Source organism: Cygnus olor, chromosome 2 (assembly GCF_009769625.2).
Source record: "Cygnus olor isolate bCygOlo1 chromosome 2, bCygOlo1.pri.v2, whole genome shotgun sequence".
NCBI lineage: Eukaryota > Metazoa > Chordata > Aves > Anseriformes > Anatidae > Cygnus > Cygnus olor.
The window spans coordinates 137,503,594-137,521,301 of record NC_049170.1 but is presented as its reverse complement, the minus strand read 5'-3'; the positions used below and the strand labels follow the sequence as shown (position 1 = coordinate 137,521,301).

General features: G+C 41.4%; 1 protein-coding gene and 1 long non-coding RNA gene across 3 annotated transcripts in view; one reads left to right on the top strand and one right to left on the bottom strand.

The window, feature by feature from the left end:
• MTDH (metadherin) overlaps nt 1–6,419 on the bottom strand; it is a 33,066-nt gene extending 26,647 nt beyond the window's left edge. The window contains exon 1 of one of the 2 annotated variants that reach the window (XM_040546603.1): nt 5,834–6,419. In XM_040546603.1, coding sequence (XP_040402537.1) covers nt 5,834–6,229 — 396 coding nt within the window. In that variant the 5' untranslated portion in view covers nt 6,230–6,419. The remainder of the gene's footprint in view (nt 1–5,833) is intronic. The other variant, XM_040546602.1, reaches the window with a different exon arrangement.
• LOC121064700 lies at nt 5–4,384 on the top strand. The gene is made up of 2 exons (XR_005816639.1): nt 5–2,806; nt 3,155–4,384. It is a non-coding gene; the product is annotated as an uncharacterized LOC121064700 (long non-coding RNA).
• Nucleotides 6,420–17,708: the final 11,289 nt, after the last annotated feature.

Genomic DNA, 17,708 nt, shown 5'->3' with positions numbered 1-17,708 from the left:
AACAGTAAGTATAAATAATAAAAAAACTGGAGGAAGCAGATGAAGCAAAGCTTAGCCTACACGATTACTGAAATGCAACTACTTGACTGAAAAATGCCTGCAAGATTGAGTAAAACCCACAGAATTTTGGATAAGCACTCAGAATATCCACTGCAGTTCTGTATTTACCACGTGTATGAATGAGAATGGAAAGAAAATATAATTCTCCTCATTTCATCTCATTCAATATAGGAATTACTTATTGAAAGAAACTTCTGTAAGTTACCAGCTTTGAGACCAGCTACATCTGTACACGCCACAAGTTATCTAATTAAACGAACACATTTAGCACTTTGTAGCAGCTTGAATTTTTCAAATCATTCCGAGCTTGAATAAATTTCTTCACTTTATTCCCCCAGTACCTGTGCGTAACCCTCACAGCTCACTTACTTGTCAAGTTAAACTTCCACAGCAGAACAGAAATTAGAAGTTAAACATGCAGCATGAACAAAGAACATCCTGTTGTTCTTTTCAGAGGGTCAGACTCGAGTGTAGTCATCGCATCAGTCAACTATTTTCCCTTCCACAGTAATTAAAGGAAGGAAATTAGCATGTATTACTTTCCAAAAGTTTCTATGATAATGAAGTTAAAAATCTGGACAGTCCTAAGTCTTATCGTCACTTTGACAGCAGAGGCATATGCCTCAGCTTCCATATTCCCAATGCAAAAATACAATAATTTCTTTAATGTTCCCAAAAAATGAAGAGTGAGGTTGTTGTGTTGAACAGGATTAAACTACCCAAAGTTTCATACTGCTGTTAGCAATTACTCTCACCGAGAGAAATGCAACTGCCGAAGGTATTAATTGATACTAGGTCCACACAACAGGTTTCTTGTTATTCGTAATGATTCAGGTATTTAATTTTCACTCTAATTTAGGGTGTTAAGCATAAGTAACCACTCTACTTCATATTTGTTCTAATGTCTGGGTCAAGTGTATTTCCTGTGCAAAACATCTATTTCAATAAAGTTTAAACCACTCCATACATTGTTCTTAGCTATTCTGTTTATTAAAAAACATGAGCTACCTTAAGTTTGCATTAAACCAACCTGATTGCTCTGAAGTAAAAGGCTACCTTACAAAGTTAGTGTGACCTACTCCTTTAAATACCAGATCTGCTCCTCAGCTTAACTGGGAAGGGAATTATTTCTTGCCATTTTATATTATGCTTACAGAGCACCCCTGGCACCAGTGCGTACCATAGTATTGCTTACTGTAGTTAGCTAGCATGCCAACTTGTTATTTGTAACTATTAATAGAAATTGAAAGATCAGATCACCTAACCCCTCTCCTCCTGCAACAGCTGGCTTTAAATTAGACCTTTTATATCTAGCACACTACACTTCTTCCCTTGGCGTTCTGAAAAATCGTTTTATAGATCTGTCTCTCCAAAGTCTGTCCAGAAGTTCCTCTCCACTAAGCTCACAGTGCAAGACTCCACAGGGATACCAAAGATCTGATGTTCATTCTTGACAATAACCCACTGCCAGAATCAGTTCTCGAACCTATTTTTCCAGATGCCGTACAGCTATGTTGTTAGTGGTACAATGTCTTTTTAAAATCCACGATGTTTAAGATCGTAAGGTGGAGAAAGAAACTCTAAGTTACTTAGTGGTATGCCTAGATAACAGATTTGCTGCAGTATTGCTCTTGGACTTGTGTCAGAAATGTTTACAGCCAGCTAACTTCTTTTAATTCTGTACATTGCTTTGCTCCTTTGGTATAACATATATACCTTAAATTTGAACACCACTGTCTTTATCTCTCTCAAAATTTCAATATAAAATGTTTAATATATTGAATTTGAAAAACCTTCAGCCGTTTCTCCTAAGTACTAAGCTAATTCATATCCGTTAAGAACCCTCCAGAAAAATTCATCCACGACTGCTTAAAACACTGTCTGATCATCTGATCGTGTAGACCATGACCATTAGAATTAAGTTTAAAAGCCTGAACCGTCATACATTTCTCCCTGAATATTTGCAATATTTGCCTTTTCGGTGGAAGCTTTCCACATTTTATTTCTACCCACAGATGAATCATAGACTTTTAACCAAAATTCATGTGACCATTTTTGGGTATAACAAAGATAGTAACAGAAGCGGGAAAGAAAAAAAGCTTTTCCAGAGTATTAAGAAGTGTTTCTTTTAGAAGGCAACCATAGCTAAAAAGACAAAGTTTAAAACTTGGCAGTAATATACTAAACTTCCACAAATAATATTAATTCACTTAGATTGATCGAGTTACTATATGCCATCTTTTTTTCCTCTTTGTCCAAACAGCTATAGGGAAGATGTGACAGCAGAAATACTGCTGTCAATAACAATACTCATTTCTGAATGCGCTCCTGAACTCGCCTGCTGATCTTAAAACTCCAATATTTAAACAACCCTTTTTCCACATACATTCTTTTTTGAGGGCGTTAAGATAATCCAGAAGTGGAATAGAGGTTTTGCTGACATTAAGTGCTGAAACCAAAAATACTGTTCTTTAAACACAGTACAATGCTACGGATACCTCAGTTTCACACTGCAAAAAGCAGTAATGAAATTGCTATCATTCGAGTTTTACAAGGCCATATTAGCCAAAGTCCTCAGTTACACATTACAAAGCTATGCCTACTTACAATTTTTTTGGCCAATGAAAGAATCCATTTACCACTATTTTCTATAAGCTTTTCTTAAGACAGAAACTAAGCAATTTTCTCTGCAAGCCCTGGACAAGCCTACAGCCTTATTACTGCTGCACTTGGACAGGTACAACACGTGAGTATCAGTTAAAAGTATGAAAAAGTCTTTATGCAGTCTATTTCTAAGCGTAATAAGCATAGCCTGAAAAGTTCTTTCAAGGAGGCCAAGTAAGAAGCTTTCTCAAATGAATGCCAATGCTTGTACCAAAATTAAACTTCAGCGTGCAGCCTTTACTGTTCTGGTATACTTCAAACAATAGGAAATATATTGTCAGCTTGGTATTTTCTGCATCTGTAAATAGATGGGATGAATGGCTTTCTATAAGCTGTAGCTGAACGCAGATTATTACTCTTAAATTTCTGTGATGTTTTCCAGATTTTACAGAAACCATGTAATATCAGTTTCACCTTTTTTCTTCTGAAGGTTTAAAAAGTAGAAGCGAAGCACAGGAATTATTCACAAGGGAAAGGAACTAAGATGAAAGATCAAGAGATTTTTGGAAAGGAAAGGAAAAAAAATATCTTACTAGGGGCTAAAGAGCTCTGAGATGGAAGACAAAGTGCTCTGTCCCCTGCCAGGAGCTAAGGAAAAGAGAAAAAGGGGCTTGAGGTTTACTGCACATCTACAGAGAGAATCTGAAGTGAAGGTACCATGACGCTACCTTGCTCCAAGCTGCTGGAGGAAGCCAGGACTGGCTCTCTGAACTTAGTGCTAATGAACGCTAGATCATTCACTTGATCTCAGTCTACCCACAGCAAGTCAATAAACAGAACACCACAGCTACTACAGCTTCCAGTCAACTCCCTGCCGTTCAGCTCCACATCGTACTAAAAATCTCAGTTAAATTGTACCGTACCTATGAAGGAACCAAATAAACCCAAACACAAGAAACAAAGCAATAATACTCTTCCTCGGAAAGGGAACGGTGGAGAACATTTCTGATCCTGACTGATGAGAGCATACATCACCCGCCCCACAATGAGCTCAGTAACCCTACATTAAAGTAACCCTACGGCTTTTAATTAGACATCTGGAGTGTGCTTTTTAATGCTCCAGACCAGTTGCTCTAAGCTTTCTGTAATGCCTGTAATGGAAATCTAGACCCTGGCATAGCAAACCCTCTGGTAAATCTACTGATAATAGGCTTACTCTTTTTCCTTCACAGACCTCGTTATTAGCACGAGTGTACAAAAATACAAGATGAAACCACTACGCAGCCTTCGGTAGGATTTTCTGCTGCTTCTGTAAATTTCCCATGTGATTTTGAATGTTTTTCATGGTGAAACAAGTCAGAAAATCTTGGAACGCGCTAATACAGGTCCCCGTGAACTTATGTTGGAAAACTAGCACGAGGCAGGCCTATTTAACTTCACTGCTGATACAAACTTGTTTGCACTGTAGTTAATGATTCAGTTCTTTCATTTTCCTTCCTGCAAAGTTTTTTTTAATCTTATCTCTGCATTGAAATAATGGATACAAAGTACTACGAAAATAACTTTTCAAATCTTAAGAATACAGAATGATATCTTGACAGCTGAAAAACTCTTTTACTCCTTTTTGACTATGAAACTATTTGCTCTTCCATAGCCTTAACTTTCGCTATTTTGTGCCTGAGTAAACCAAGCTGGAAACAATACAAGTATTTATATTCACTAAAAATGTCGGCTAGTTAAGTTTATACACAATTAATACAAAGCTTGCTTTTATAAAGCACTACACTGCGGAACACTGTCAACACTGTATCTATTTCTTCACTCTGTCTTCTGTTCAGGCATTTTTCAGTGTCTCCAATGATGACTTGCAAGAGTGTATGTTTTGTTTTTACACTGGAGTTTAAATAAAATAAGAAAAACTGGGATTATTTCTAGGCTTAGTCTGTTTTCTAGAAAGCATAACAGATCTATTAAGCCTTGGAGGATGTCCCTTTCAGGACAGCAAAAAAACACTGCATCTTAACGTGTCTTCTTCAAAATGGAGACCTAGCAACATTTGAAAAATTCTGAATCACAGTGCTTCCTCTTCTTGGTGCTTAGTTATTAGCCTATTGCAACTTGCAGAATCAGCTCCAGTGAGTTTCAGGAGTTCACTGCTCAAAAGACAGTTTGGTGCTATATACAGACTTTCGTATTTTTTTAATGGAGAGCAGGCTAAAAAATCTTTAACAAAACTTCTCAAGTCTCAGTATTGCCACAGAACCAAACGAAGGCACAACCCCTTTCTGCACCTCCTTTTTCTCGTCATTAGGCAAACAATTCATATTAAATTTCACACTATATAATTAAAAGACATAGTTGTAAAAGGCAGGGGACAGCTGCTGCACTTTCATTCCTATAATCCATTTGGATGTAAATAGGATTACAAACATACCAACAACATAAAAGCTATTGAAGCAATCCCTTCAAGTCCCAAAACTATGATAACTGGAAGCTTGAAAAGGACAGCTGATAATTTCTGCATTCAATTAATTTTCTCATGAAAACGCTGTCAAAGACACAAGATTCCTACATCACAGACCGAGGATTAAAATAAAAGACAGGCACGATCTGTTTTTAAGCGGCTGCTGAGAGACAGATTTCCTTATTAAAGGAGACGATCCTTACTGTAACAACCGAGACATGTTCCTAGCGAGGCAAATTCACCACAAGCCTGGTGTTAACGTGTCCTGCCGAAAAGGCGCAGCAGAAAGCCTTACTCAAGTTTGAATCATCGCAGCCTTTACGAGGCTTCCAACAGCCTGTACCTGCCTGGGCTGCGACTCCTGCCTTGAGAAGCTGAACCACAGTAAGGTCTCTGCTACCAGCTCCTGATCCACTAAGCTTTCGATTGATAGTAAAAAGACAATGTTGATAGTAAAAATGCAACAGTACAGCGTGCGTACATAACCCACGGTTCCACTAAAAAAGCGGGGAGCTCTCTTCTCCTTCCCCAGGAGGAAAAAAGCATCGTTTTCACCTAAATGTTGGTTTGCAAAGCTCGCGGGCAGCCCGGAGGGAGCCCGGCGGATGCCACCGGGGTGAACCCCGCTATCTCGGCCCTCGTCCCCCCCAATTCCCCGGCGGTGCCCAGGGCTCCGTGGCCGAGTCTCCCCGGCTCCCCTCTCACCCTCGCCGCTTTCTCGGGCAGCTTCTTCTTGCTCCTCTTCTTCTGCTCGTCGCCCTTCAGCCCCAGCTGCCCCGCCGCCTTGCCCGGCCCCCCGCCGCCTGTCAGGGCCGTCGCCGCCGCCGCCTCGTCGCCCTTCCTCTCGGCCCGGCCGGCCGCTGCCTTCCTGCGGAGGCCGCTCCCGCAGGCCAGGGCCAGCAGCAGCCCGAGCAGCCCGAGCCCCAGCGCGGCCGGCAGCCCCAGGGCGAGCCAGGTGGGCAGGCCGTGCGGGTCGAGGCCCAGCTCCAGGCCCAGCTCGGCTCGCAGCAGGCCCAGGCCTCCCGCCAGCGCGTCCCGCACCCGGGCCGCCGTCTCCTCGGCCTGCTGGGCCGCCGCCTGCTGCCAGCTGCCCGCGGCCATCGCCGCCCCTCGCAGGCACGAAGAAGGGGACCCGAGGCGGGCGCTCAGGCCGAGCGCATCGCGGCCACCGCCTTATGGACGGCGGTCAGGGGGGGGACGCGGAGCCGCGCCGAGCCTCCGCGGGACGCGGCAGCCTCTGCCCCGGAGGCAGCCGGGTCTCCTCCTCTTCCTCCTCCTTCCTCCTCCCCGCAACGTCAGCGCCCCGCCGCCATCTCCGCCCCCTCCTCCTCGTCCTCCTCCCTTCCTCCTTCTTCCTCCTCCTCCTCCTCGGCCCGGGGAGGCGGCCTCGACGTGGCAGCCGCCGAGCGAGGCCGGGCGCCGCCCGGTGGCGGCGGGGAGGAGGCTCCGAGGGGGCTCGGGGGTCGTGGTGCTGAGGGAGGGAGGCAGGGAGAGGGGCAGCGACCCCTCCGTGAGCAGCCAGGGTGCGTTTCCACCAGTGTTAAACCACCTTCATGTTGCTTTGTAGTCGCCCCGAAGAGGAGTGGGCGTGTTAATTAATGGTTTGCCTCAGCTCTTACCAACACCAAAGCCGTCCCCGGTTCTTCTCGGCCTACAGATGTCAGCGGGGATTTTGTTCTGTAGGGCTCGGTACAGGGAAAGCCTTCCTGCACCTCCCCAAACCACATAAAGCCACAGGGCCCCGGTGCTTGTGCAACGCCTGGAATTGTGCCGCCACCCCAGTGGGAGCACCTCTGGTCCTGAGCCTCGCACGCCCCACGCCGAGCGTGTGAACCAGCACGTACCTGCGGCGTGCCAGCTACAGGTACAGGGAGCGGCCAAAGCTGGCCATGAGGCAACCCACGGGTTCCTGGGACAGACAGGGAGATGTTGCCTCCTGTCCCGTTTCAGAGGCCCGTTTCATGGACGTTCAGAGGCCTTCTCTTTCGCAGAGAAGGTTTTTAAAAATGCCATTGAAAAATCGGTGTAATTTCGAAATATACTAGCCAAGGTAGTGTAACAACATAGATGCTTTCCAAGTGCCTTATTTCCTAAGATCTCAACTCCCACAGCTGGCTTAATATGTGGAATTAATTGGTGAGCTTTATGTAAAATACTGCCTGGACTCCAAATCTTAATTTATCCATGCACTTTAAAAATGAGCTCTCAAAAATTTGATCCCGAATGCATGTCATGTCTTTATTTTTATTTTTCAGAAACCTGGTCTCACAGCGTCCAGGGTTCCTGCAGAATTTTAGATGTCAGACCCCAGGAGCTGACATGGTCGAGAAGCTTTACAGTCACTGCAGCTTTAGTCTTTTGCAGTGCGACATTGATGGAAGCTAACAGCACGTCCCATTCTTTCAGCTTGCAACTTTACTTATAAAGGGTGTTCATCTCATAGTATGGCAGAAAGAAGCCTGTATGGGATACTTGAAATCTGAAATATAGTAAAATAACGTTTGTTTAAACAGCACAGTGATAGCTTACACTGTTTTTGTATACTAGTAGCTTTGCCTTATTTTGTAAAGTCAGTATATTTTTCACACACAAGTATTTATGTTTTAAAAGTTCATAGAGTTCTTTGTAAAGTATTTCAGAAGTGTTCTTGAGATTTTTTTTCTTATTATGCCACCTTTAAACAGGCAGTCAAGTGCTTCTTTTCTAGTTGACTTAAGTTGGAATGAAAGGTATTGCTGAAAGTAGTTGTAGCAACTGTCTAAGGCAGGACATTTTACTAATAGACAGTTATATACTTTTTGAAGATTAAATTTATTGAAAGTCCTAATACTTTTTCTGTGTGTTTATGCTTCAGCATAGACTATACACATGTATTGGAAAATGTTAGTTTTCATGGTACAGACAGTTGCACAACTGAGACCCCCTAACATGCCAAATAAATTCTTACTCTGTAAGTAGTTGCTTAGTTTAGATACCGCCCTATATAGATAGGGGTGGCAGAACAGTGATCATGTAGTTTTAGTACAAAATACATTATCTGAAAAACACCTGAAAATTTGAAAGCATTGTTTTTTAAAACACAGGCCATAGAACATAGATTTTGTTCATTTTAAAGTTACCTAGGCAAGAAAACACTGCAAGAACCTGATGAGTCTCGATTGAAAAATATAAGCGGTTGAATTTAAGATCCGCTGAAGTTTTTGTGGCCCCGTAGCACCACCGAGTGGCAACACCGTGAATAGCAGCGCAGACGTAGGAAACAGATTGGTGTTAAAAAGGTAGCAGATCCGCCTTGAACATAGCCCGTTTCAGTTTGCTTGGGATGGTGAAACAAATGAATCTGAAATTTATCTTTTTATTCTGAACTAATGTGGTACAGCAATAAGTAGACATAAAATTTGTCACTGATTGAAATATTTTGCAGGAAGTTTGTGTTTTGGTAACATTAAAAATGGCAGGAACTTACATACTACTGAGACTGTGCACATCAGATAAAGCAAACAATCTACTTCATACTAATTTTGATACAAATAGCAATTTAATATTAATCTTCAAAAATCTTAATGGATTTATTTGACCAAAGCTATCCCAAGGACACTTTCTGGCAGTGCTGAATATAAAATGTTTCTTACATCATTCTCCAAAGAATCAGAGCAGAAGGTTGATTATTCTCATTACAAATGAGAATACAATTACAGAGCCAGAAAGAATAAAGATTTTTTTTTTTTTGTAGTCTCTCTTCTTCCCCTTTTCCTTCTTCCTTTCTTGTTTTACAACCATTATTAAGCATATCCTGTATAATAACTTGCAACGGCTCTAAGCCTAAAAATAAAATTATTGCAATAAAATTTGAACTGGCAGAAGGTTTTTATGGAAAAGTATACAGAGGGTGCACAAAAGTATTTAAATCTCAGAACCTGTTCTTTGATATGGTGTGCAGAAAAAGAAACTAATGCTTCAAAAATATCAGTTCCATGAGATTTTATGATTATTGTAAATCAGTATGGAAGCCCTATGTCCTTGCAGTTCTGGATATTCTTTAGACTAGAAGTCAGGTGGATATAGCAGAAGTAAATTAAGCCTCTCAGCATTTAAAGAAAGAAGATAGAATCCTGACAAAACAAATGTAAGGTTTCTTTCATGTCAGGAAGTTGACAAATCTTGGACAAAATTTGACAAAATCTTGGACAAGATTGGCTGTTGTATTATCTCACATACATCATGACCCCAAATTACTCTAAGGTGAACACAGTACGCCATTAACACAATTTGGAGTTAAGGCTCAACCCATCCTTTGCGTTCAGGCTAAGTTGGAGTTCTAAGGGGGCAGAGTCTAGAGCTCCGCTTGAAGTCAACCTGAAAAAGAATTGCTGAAGAATTCCTCTTCTGAGAACTTGGTCATCTTGGCAATGGCTTGGGGTCTTTGGCCGTCTCAGTTGGTGTTGAGTTTTAGAGCTCAGGCTAAAATTAGGCTTAGGGACAGGGAACAGACAAAATTTGTATCTCTTTTTGGACTGGGGAAGGAAAGGGGCTGCAAAAAGAATTACTCTCTGAGAAATTTCTCATGTGGGTGGTGGTTAGGGGCCTTGGGCTAAGTCTCAGTCCACAACTGTGCTTAGGAACTTGGTTATGTTTTGGTTTCAGAGAAGGAAGAAAGTCTAAAGATCTGTTTGTTTAGGGATTGGAAAGGGACTGCTGAAGGACAGCAGGGGTTGGAAGAATTGTTTGCTGGAGACATGTTCACCTGGACTATGTCTGGGTCTGTCAGGCTAGGGCTCAGCTGACACCTAGGTTTGGGGTAAGGGTTAGAAGAAATAGAAGGAGTGGGATTTCCAGCTGTAGTTGTCTGGCAAGGGGCTGCCAAGGGGAAGAGTGGGTTGTCAAAAGGATTCTCCTCTGAGATCTTTTTCACCCGGGCCATGACTGAGATCTTATGCTTAGCTGCAGTTTACATGCCAGACATATTTATCTGGGCTAGGGCTAGGCTACTTTGGGCTAAATTTCATTCAGCTGAATGAGGTTAAGGTTTAGGTTAGGGTTAGGATTGGTAGAAAGACAAAGGCTAGAGCTCCTGCTGGAATAGACTTCAAAAAGGGCTGTGAAGGGAAGGATTGGGTGGCAGAAAATTTAATGCCTGAGACTGTGCTCCAAAAGACAAAGCCTAGTGGTGTTGTGCTAAGCTTCGGCTATATCACAGTTTAAGGGTACGAGAGTTTGTGTTTGGAAAGGAAGAAGGCAGGGAGTGGGTCAGGAAAAGGGCTGTTAGAGGAAAGAGGGACATGCAAACAGAATTCTCCCCTGAGGACATATTGATCTGAGCCATAGTTGGGGTCTTTTAGGCTAAGTCTCCACCAGCATATAGGTTTAGGGTTGGGAGAGAAACAAAGCACAGGGTTTCATCTGGAGACGGGCCCTAAAGGGTCTGTTGAAGGAAGGTATAGGGTGAAAAAAAATTGTGGCTTAAGGACTTGTTCATTTGGGCTGTGGTTGGCTGACCTGGGCTAACACTCAGCGACCTCCTCTTCTCATAGTAGTGAATGATTTCAGCAAGTCTTGGGACAATTTCAGTTTTTCTACTGCAAAGCCTCAGGAAAGATTTCTTTCCTACTTAAGGGGAGAGGAAGAGGACATTTCAGTTAAAAGACGAGTAATCCATGCTCCGCTTGTACCTTGTAAGTTCACCTTATTTATTTTTCCCATTGATATGTTCAGCTTCTGGAGCTGACACAGAATCCTAAATCAAAATTCACTGCTAAGGAATACTGTCTTCAAAGTATTTATTCATTTTACATTATTTTTTTATTATTGCTCACATACTTGTGTATAACCATATCATGCAAATGTAGAAACATTCCCACAAAAATCATGATCTTAATTCCCTGTATGAAGGGTAAGTCTGTTCTCATTAAACTTTTGACATAAATAGTGCTTAGGCATCAAAGCTAAATTGTCGTTATGACTGATGGAGCTCATGAGTGTCTTGGGAGGTGAAGAACACTTTGGCAGACTGTTCGCATTCAAATTTCTATCAGCCTTAAGTGCTGAGAAAAATAAATATGCAAAGACTTGCTACCCAGCTGGGAATAAAAAAGTTTGAATTAACAAAATGCAAACACGGAATTATAGGCCTATTAACTCATATCTGTGGTAATACAAACTTGTTTTCTGTATTTTGTCAAGTGTACATTAAATATCCCACATAATAGGTCTTCTAACATTTATCTTTGGAGAGTTTTCACAGCTCCATTTCATAGGCAAGACAGTTTTCCTAATACAGCCTTTCAATCAAGAGGTGGTTGCTGTTTATACAGATGGAACCAAGTTGGCTTGAAACTGCGTGGTTCATTTATTAGCAATGCAATTACAGAAGCAAAGTGTGCAGACTCATTTATGCATTTAACCTTTTGCACCACAGTCTACAATGCGGAGTATCCTATGCTGTCAGCACCTGAGCCAGCTAGTAACAGGAGGCAGGGACATCAGTGTGTTGTAGACCTCTTCAAGCTCTTTTAGTTGTTCCTCTGGTTTCTGCCCCAAATAACTATATTATAGGCACAGGCTAGTTTCTGCAGTTCTGACCTAGAGGTCATTGGGAATATTCCAAAATACCAAATGTTATCAGAAAACTCCCATTCAAGGAAATGACAGTCACTAAGGGAAATGTCTCCCTTTCAGTGAGCTTTTGATGTAGCACACCTGGGGCTCCTGTAGGAAGCCAGGTCTGGGTCAGGGTGCTGTGAATTCTGAACACCCATGGCTGTGAGGAAGGGCTGCCACAGAGGCAACCAGTTCTGGGCAGCTATACTCTTGAAAACCCTTCCTCACACTAGGATATCATGGGTTTTCAGTCCCTTTTCTAGTAGGTGAAAGCTGTATAGTCCCTTGGGAGGAGAAAAAACAGCCATGAAACTATGAATAATACATGGAGCATATGTGGATTCAATCTGCACTGTCAATGCTAAGTCTGGCATTTCCTAACTTTTAGGTACTTGATTTGGCATTCTTAGTTGTTCTTAATGTGAGAATTTACATACCAATTAGACTTGTTAGAAAATCTAATAGGAAAAAAAATATTTAGCTGATCCTAAAATCTACTTCAGATTGAAATTATTCCTGTGCAGAGGCCTTACTAAAAAACTCAGCCTCATTTAAAATTCCCCGGAGCCTAGCTTCCTGAAAGATCATTCTAAAGGTTAAATCTACAGTGCTCAATAAAATAATCCCAGGGATAGTTTCAGCTCCTGGTCCTGGGGTGGCACACGCTGACGTACCTACAGTGCTCAAAACTCTCGTATAGCTGGTGGGCTGTGTCCATACTGACTAGGACATGCCTCTGTCTCATTTGGGTACCATGTGATGGCCATGCAATTTTTTTTCATTGGAAATTTGATTGGAGTAGTCCAACACAAACCCAATAGTCCAACACCTGCTAATAATTAAGGACTGTGAATACTCAGAGTGCATTATTCACATTTACTCTTTTTATCGGACTCAACCTATTCAAATGTCTTACATAGGCAATGAGAAGAAGTGTTTGCTTTTGAAAATTTCCTCCTAGACATTAGGCAAGCTCAACTGAAAGTCTGAAGAAGAGCGTGAAAGAGGCCATCTAGATTCCTATGACGTTTCACACAGACCTGATTCCTAGTGTGACTCCTAGTCTGACTGGGACTTTTTGGGAACCATGTGGTTGTTACTTAATCATTCCATGTGTGGTTTTGATCTAAACCAGAGTGGTACTATGCAGAACATTCACATTTAACATTACAGAGTGAGTTAGGTTGGCTGGGCCCATCTATTCCCATCCCCTGCTCAAAGCAGGTCTAATTATGAAGTTTGACCAGGTTGCTCAGCCTTGCCCTGTCAGGCTTTGAAAATCTCCAAGAATGGAGATTTTTCAGGTTCTGTAGTTTCAGGTTTCAGTGCTTGGCCATCCTTGTGAAGGATGTTATCTTTATATGGCACTGGAATTTCCTGTGATGCAGCTTGCAACCATTATCTCCTCCTTTCTTTCTGCTGCACACATTTGATAAGCGTCTGGCTCTGTTTTCTCTATAACTCTTCTTTAGTTAGCTGAAGGCATCAGTTAATTCCCTCTTAGTCATCTCTACTACAGGTTTACCAAAACCAACTCTTCTTCCATGTCGTATGCTCCAGTCTTTTAAGTATTGAGAAAATAGTGAATTTTACACTGAGAAAATAGACTTATAGAGCCTGAAAATCAGTAAATAATCAGTGTTGTAAATAAAGTGAAAGCTGGTAATTAAATAGGTATTTGGGGCTGAAAGCTAAACCAGAACAATGGGGACAATGGCAAAAATTCTATTCAGAAACGGCACAAACAATATTGGCCAAAATGTGAAATGTGACATTTTTCCTGTTTCATTTAGTTACCTCTTTTCATAGAACCATAGAATATCCCAAGTTGGAAGGGACCCACAAAGAACATTGAGTCCAACTCCTGGGTTCCCAAAGGACCACCCAAAAATCAGACCATGTGTCTGAGAGCATTGTCCAAAAGCTTTTGGAACTCTGGCAGGCTCGGTGCCATGACCACTCCCTGGGGAGCCTGTCCCAGTGCCCGACCACCCTCTGGGTGCAGAACCTTGCCCTAACCCCCAGCCTGACCCTCCCCTGTCCCAGCTCCATGCTGTTCCCTCGGGTCCTGTCGCTGTCCCCAGAGAGCAGAGCTCAGCGCTTTTTTTTGCTTAGTCTTAGACTTTTGCTTAGCCTTCTTCTCATTTTAGCTTAGGCTATTTTTAAAATGCGAGAAAATATTCTTTTGAAACAAAAATTCATATTTTAAAGTTTTTGGCATTCCTGAACAAAAACATTTTATTGCAAAGAAGTTGAACTGTTTCAACCTGTATGGATTTTTCCACCCTGTCTGCTAGCTAAAACTGCTAGTCAGCACTTTGATTCAAATTCATGAACACTTTCCTTTAGTTCTATTTTTACCAAATTCATTATTAATTCATTCTTCTATATATTGAACTTTAAGAAGCATTTTATAGCTTCAAAAAGGTGAACTGGCCTAAGTGTTTAATTTAAAAGAAAAAAAAAAAAAAAAAGAAACCTAAGAAGTCACAGGTGTTTAGTTCCATATATTTTTCAAAACATACCCAGTGATCATGAATTGCTATGATAGAGCTGCTGCAGGCTGCACACCAAATTTCTGAGCAGCATCCTAGCCTTCTACCTGCAGCTGTGCTGTCTTTGTGCTATCAGCACATCTTACCAGACTGTGGCCTCTGACTTTAACAAACTTCTGCATGTCCTTCTGTCTTCTTTTTTTCTGTTTTATTTTTAAAGTCCCTTTGAAATTATACAGAATATTCAATCGCCTAGCCTAAAGGCTAGCTTTTATGATACTTAGTTTTATTACATGTCATTTATGGAGACTGTTCAACAATTGCTGCCCCATTTTTACTGTGTCTAAAATAGATATTCTATTTCCTGTATTAAAATCAGACTCTCAAATCCTCTCATGAAGTGTGGGATATTCTTTGGGGAATTATACTGAACAATAATAAGAACATATTCTCAGGATATCAGCAGTCTGAGTGCATTAGGGAAGAACTAACAGATGCTTAAAAATCTTTACAAGACAATGGATCCCTATTAAAATCCAAGGTGATACAATTATGCGGATGCCAAAGTGCCTCTAATAGTTATATGCAATTCCTAATGCTGATGTCTGGATAATCTTTTAAAGTATTTCTGTTTATGGTAGGTATTTTTTTTTCTCAAAGTTCTCTGGGACAAATCCTTCTGAAATACTGCATTTCTTGCAGTAACACTCACAAAGTAATGAAGAGAAGATATTTTTTTAATAGGCCAGTAGATGGTTCATTTATTCAACAGGGCACACATGATATACTGTGTGCTTCACACAGGACACTAGTCTTTTTTTTTTTTTCCCCATCTTTTTGGACCCGTTCCTTCTACTGTCTTTTCCATGACCTCGTCTATCTGCCCTCTGACTTACCTTCCTCTATCCCATCCTGTTTCCCTGTATCCTGCCCTGTTTTTCATTCCCAAGTTATGCCTGCACTCTTGCCCTTTACTAATTACATACTCCATGTAAATCATTCACTGATTTTTTTTTCATTAAACATATCCCAGTATAGTACATTAGATAACTGAACACGAAACAAGAACTAACATATAATATAGTTAAAATGTTTGCTGTCCTTTACTACAAATACTGTATATATGTTGCATCTTGCTTTATCTTGACTGTGTTGCAGTGCAAACTCTTCAGGGCAAAATAATGCATGTTTTTTACTGTATTGTTATCATTTGTTTGTGGGGTCTGGTACACTAGAGTCCTGTTGATGATGTGCTACGGGGCACATTGTTGCTTTTAGTTACTGCTGTAACGACCCAAATATCTGAATGGATCAGTCTGGATGGGAAAAGCATGAAAGAAGCTCCATCTGCTCCACTTGTTAGCGAAGAACAGCATCCTGCGATAAAGAAGGAACATTTGACTTAATGTACTCTGGTTTTGGCTCTTCCTTAGAGATCTTGTATCTGTCTTGGCTGCTAAGAAGCACCTGGCACATTTCCAACCTGGTTGATATGTCTGCCTAAGCTGATAACTCTCCAAGCATCAAAGACATTACAGCAGAAGTTGAATGATCTTTTGGAACCGTCTTCTGAAGAAGGTGAGAACTAGAGTATGTAATGCTCAGAAAAGGGGAAAAGATGCTGTGGTGCTGGAGAAGGGAAGGTTTGGAGAGAAAAGGATAGTCAGAGGTTTACAGTGTCAGGAAATTGTCTGGGATTACTTAAACAAACAAACAACCAAGCAAAAAAACACTTTGATTTGGTCCCTGTGCTCCCTTCATTATCCTCAACCATGACAGCAACTACTTGCAATCCACTAGGGTACAAGGGAAAAGTGAGAGCTGCACTGGTAGTAATGACGACACTAAAAATGGCTGATTTCCTTGTATTATCTGTAATTCTGATTAGTTATGTGACATTTTAATGAGAAGCCATTGACTAGGAGCACTGCATGTGGTTGTTAAGACACTGCAGTAAAGTATTAGAAAACAGGATTCCCAAGCTTGCATCCATTTCATTTTGTCTGCTGTAAGAATGTCAACAGCTTTATCCAGCACCGATGATTGATGCAGATCAGCCAGAAAGCTTTCCACCATAGTGCCAAGTAGAAAAAAACAGGCGAGCAGCACCTGGAGAAAAACACTGAGGCGAAAGTGCTGGACAAGTGTAGCTCTCCATGCTGTGCACTAATATTCTCAGCCAGAAACCACCAAAAGAATAGGACTTCGCACTAGTTTTCTGCTTCCTGAAGGTGCAGAAGTGCAAGGGGAATTTAACTGGTCTAGAATTTATCTGCTTGGAGGATCCTTGGATAGTCCAAGTTTTTGTTATTTGTATTGTGCAGCGAATTTCCATCATGGGAACCCACTCAGATGTGTAGTGTACAAACAGAACAACAAGACAGTTACTGCCACTGAAACCTTACTTTATGATAAATCTTGTTAGATATCTCCTATCCCATCTACAAGGTTTGAAAGTGTTTACTGACCATGTAATCCTTGGTCAGTATCCAAGGGTTCTGGGTTTGCAGGCACAATGTGGACCTTTTGCACACACAGTCCTCTCCCCCAGGTACTCAGTGGTTTCTTTCAGAAATGTTTGCCATGCCCTTGGCCCTTTTGTGCCTCTCTCCCAGCTTCAGCACCTCTGCAGCTTTGGAAACTTGGCTACATGATAGCAAGTGGAAGGAATTTTAAACAAAGACAAACTACCCAGAGACCAGGGAATTGAAATGCTCCTTAGTGGAGAGGCTTAAGGACTTGCCAAAACCATGAAATCATGTCACGAAGAAAAGTGTCACAAATGATCCCATTGAGCTCAATATGGGGCTTTGTATTGGCATGTGCCTGTGAATTGAAGCTCAGACATCCAGAAACTGGGCTACAGAGAGGCAGGAGCAAGTTCCAAGTGAGTCTCAAAAGATTTTTTTTAGTTCTGCCTCAATGTTGCCAGCTGAGAGGGGGAGGGATCAATGTTGTACACGAGGAATAAAAACATCACCCCACATTGGAAGTATACTTGCATGGTTTGGGTTATGTCTTCCTGACACCAGTCCAGGAGAGTAAAATCAATTTTTAATCCTTAAAAAAAAAAAAAAAAAAAAAAAAAAAAAAAAAAAAGGTATATTTTGAATGTGCCATTTTTTTTCTTTCTGATTTTGTTCCTCCTGACACTAATTAGCTGCAGCACGTAAGACAGAGCAGCTATTGCACAGCTCTACTTTTTCTGGGCACCAGGCAGCAATACCACAGAACTGTCTTTGCACTCGCATGAACCCAAGACAGGAACAAGCAAGGGTGGATTGAAAAAAAGATGAAAGAAAACAGCTTAGAATTTAGAGGAGGCTGAAAAAAAAACTTCTGTTTTTGACCACTCAGGAAAGGTTTGGTGCCTGGGAACCTTTGCCACCAGAGAGCAATGGAAGCCTTTAAGTACACACATCACCCACTTAGTTTAAAAGCCTTCCTTGTCTATCACTGAATAACATGGGCTGTTCTTTCATATTTGT